Below are 3,753 nucleotides of genomic sequence, written 5' to 3'. Positions count from 1 at the left end.
TTGACTGGGGGGGGGGGGAAATATTTTGAGAGTCAATATGGCTTGTGAAGCCAGCTGTATGTGGTATCGCCTGTAGCACAACTCCAGTATTCATTTTCCCCCCTATAAAGCTTTTCATTCAGGTAATTTCTCAGTACTGAGATAAGTATGCAGAGCTTCCCAGTGCTACACACCTAGCTAGAAGGGCCTCAACTTTAAAGAGACTGCAACAGTTCTGACCTCCCTTTAGTGTTTCCTTCCCTCAAGCAATTCTCCACATTACACATTAACCCTTTGGGCCTCTCCCAGACATTTCTGCAGCAACTGCCCTGCTTTCCTCAGTGAAAGTGATCTTGTCACATGGAAGCATCCACAAGTTTGCTGGTCACTACCTCACTAACTCATGGTTTTTTTGTTGTCTGCTGAGCCAGAACAAGGGCTTTGCACTTCTACAATCCCAAATAAAAAAAGCAATTCCCATGGCAACAAGGCTTTGTGTTTCTTTAATTGTCTAGCCAGGACTCCCCAAGTGCCATACATCAGCTCTCAGGACACTGCAAGGATGTTATGAAGAATTACTAAGCCACAGAAAGTTTGAAAGACTTTGTCAAGGTCGCAGAAGAAGCCTGCAACAAAAGCGGGAAGCAAACCCATAGCTGAGCTTCAAGCCAAAAATTACTCGCACAACAAGAACAGAGCCTGGGGCTCTCCCTGTGCCATCTGAATGCAGCAAGGGATAATCCCTGCCCAAGACTGCAAGCAGGAGGGACAACAAGGACACAGAGAAGGGGAGTGATGTGCCCAAGGTCCCAGCAGGTCAGCAGAACTGGGAATAGAACCCCTCCCTCCTCCACAGGCCATCTGTGAACAATTCCTACTCCTCTTCCAAAGTCCCCCAGGTACATAGAAGCCAATTTATAACCTGAGGTTTGTGGTCAGCCCCCAGGGGAAGGAGGAGGGGGGGAAGAAGGAGAATAACACAAGACACCTGTCAAAAAACCTTCCTCTTTAAGATTAGCTGGCAGAAGGAAAGGAAAGGCTTCTGTTTCAACTAGAGGTCATGGTAAAGAGAAGGCTGAGAATGCCCTTGTGGATAACAACAAAAAGGTTAGCCATGGTTGGCACTGGTAAACTTACACCCAATAGTCACTGACAAAAAGCTTGCTGCAACCAAAGAAATGATTTTTCAGTGAAGACACCTATTCGTCACAAGCAGCTGTCCCCTCTATTCAGGCTCTGGCTCCATGTTACCCTTCTTGTCTCCTTACCTTCCTTCTGCTTTGCTCCCGTACCTACTCATCACCTGCTTTCTAGCAGCCCTTCTCTTGCAGCTCCTGCATTAAACTGCTTCATCAATGCACCATTTTTCAGCTGTAACTGAACAGATATTTCTCTTTGCCATCTCCAATTCTCTCCCTCTGCTACAATCAGCTCAGGACATATTATTGTCTTTAATTCTGTACAGCACTTAGCAAACAGTTGGTGCTGCAGAGCAAAATAAGTCACATGGCAAACTAATTTAAAACCAGTAAGAAAGTTGATGGATCCAGGCAAAAGATAGCCACAGCCAAGAGCTTCCACCTTTAAGTACTCAACCCCACACTTGGGAATGCAGCATGCCTGAAACAAGTTTAATGTAAAATATGCCAGAAGAAGAGCTCTAGATCAGTGTTTCTCAACTGGTGGGACACGAAGGTCATTTGGGTGGGACTTCAACTCATTACCCAATTGAAAAAATCAAAGTTGTTTGCACTTCAAATAGATGAATCAACAGATATCTCAAACAGTGGGGTTTTGTTTTTATTATGGTGGGACCAGGGTTTTTTGAAAAAATGACTGGTGGGACACAAGGTGCAAAAGACTGAGAACCACTGCTCTAGATCTTGATAGCTATAGCATTTGCCAATTTGGCAAAAAACATGGGAAGGAATAAGATGCCAGCTATGCCCTCCTTCTCCAGGGAAGAGGCATCCAATTTAGAGATCATTTACAACACTCTCACACCAATTCTGCTTACAGATCACCTAAACTAAGGGACAACAATGCATGCACATTTACTTCTAATAAGGAAGAGAAATTCAGGTGGGCAAAGGGAAGGGGAGCTCTTGGATATTTCAATCCACAACAGTGAACAAGTTCCAAGGTACCAGCAGTGAAGCTCTGGCTGAAGGATTCACGCCAAGATCAGTTCTCTGGCCCCTACCACAGAATCACCCCTTTAAGTCCAATTGGGAAAAAACATCATCAAGGTGATAACATTCTGTTCACCAATGCGAATATATGTATTTTATAGGACAGTTACCTATTCAGAACCAACCAGGGAAGCTCCTTGCCCCTCTCCCATGCTTATCTCAATCCTCCAGCCCCAACTGTCCACTACAAAGGTTGCTGATGTACAGTGGTAGTCTGCAGCTCTTTTTTTGGACACATTTCTTCATAGAATCATGAGGAAGTAGAGCTGGGAGGGACCTCCAGAGGTCATCTAGTCCAACTGCCTGCCTGAGGCAGGATTCTCCCTATCCAAACTATCCCATAGAAACCATAATCTAAACTCTACATAAGACTGCCTTCAACTCCGACACAACGCTGACCTAACAACCTAACCTGCCACAGGTAAAGCAGGGGAACCGGGGCAGCCAACATCCTGCTTCTATGAACGGTTGTCAATACATGCTCAAGAAATCCCAGGGAAGAGGGCCATGCCCCCTGCTACAGAGAAAGACAAAAACCCCTACAGTCTCCACCCATCTGACCATAGGGTAATAATGTTCCCTCTTGACCCCAAATATGGTGATTGGTCTGACCCTGAGCAAAGGGACAGGACTCCCTAGCCAAGGACCTTTGCCTTTGGTCCCAGCAGGAGCACTGGCACACCTTGATCAATATCCCCAGCCTTGGCTGGAACCAACACCTAATGCCTCTGAGGAAGGCTCAAAAACACCCTTACACAGGTAGCAGGAAGGGCAGGCAGGGGCAACCTGCAAAGCCCAGATGCCTGGGAAATCCCCATAGTAGAATATAGGCATCACTATGCCTGCATCTTCCCTGATCAGGGGCTGTTCAACCTTTTCTTGATCACCTCCAGGGATGGAGAGTCCCTGCTCCCCTACACGTCTGCTTCACGGCCTGGAATTCTTACCCCGTTTGCCCTCAAATATTGGGAATGTCAGCAACTCCCACCTCTCTCGAAGAGACCCACATTATATTTCGAGAGAGAAAGTGCACTTGTGCAAGCCTCCTCTTTCCTTCTCTCCTGAAGCAGCAACCTTGCAGCATGTCAAAGCCAGGCCTGCCAGAGGTACAACAGCAATCCCTTGGGAAAGAGGAGCTAGGCTGAGAGCACAGGGGGCAGAGGCACAACAACGGCTTGGCTCCCAAACCAGAAGGGGTTTGCTTCAGGGTTTGTCACCTGCTCTGAGGCAGATCCTTACCTGGTTGGCAAATTCCCTCAGGTGAGCCATGTCCCCAGGCTGGTCAGACATCCGCTTCCACCAAGCCAGGCGGCAGGAGGTGTGTAGCACAGCCCAGGGGCAATGCTAGCTCCTCCACGGATGAGCTGGGAGGCAAGAACGCAGCTGCTGTACTCCAGGTGCCCCGCACCCACCCGGCTGGCCGGCGAGCGACCCCCACCCCACTCGTGCCCGCACCAGGCCCGGGGCTGCCGCCCCCTCCCAACCACACACCCTCTGGGCCCTCCTGAGAGCCAGCACCAGTCTGCCCGGCCCTGAACACCCCCGGGCTGCTGTCCGCCCCGTCCCAGCCTGCCCAGCACCT

At 49.0% G+C, this 3,753-nt stretch overlaps 1 protein-coding gene across 3 annotated transcripts in view; it reads right to left on the bottom strand.

Moving 5' to 3' along the window:
* Positions 1 to 3,560, bottom strand: part of STK25 (serine/threonine kinase 25) — a 52,964-nt gene extending 49,404 nt beyond the window's left edge. The window contains exon 1 of one of the 3 annotated variants that reach the window (XM_019513392.1): positions 3,411 to 3,560. In XM_019513392.1, coding sequence (XP_019368937.1) covers positions 3,411 to 3,461 — 51 coding nt within the window. In that variant the 5' untranslated portion in view covers positions 3,462 to 3,560. The remainder of the gene's footprint in view (positions 1 to 3,410) is intronic. The other 2 variants (XM_019513409.1, XM_019513399.1) reach the window with 2 other exon arrangements.
* Positions 3,561 to 3,753: the final 193 nt, after the last annotated feature.

Source organism: Gavialis gangeticus, unplaced genomic scaffold (genome assembly GCF_001723915.1).
Source record: "Gavialis gangeticus isolate Ggan-Ray unplaced genomic scaffold, GavGan_comp1, whole genome shotgun sequence".
Taxonomy (NCBI): Eukaryota; Metazoa; Chordata; order Crocodylia; family Gavialidae; genus Gavialis; species Gavialis gangeticus.
This window is presented reverse-complemented; position numbering and strand designations above follow the sequence as displayed.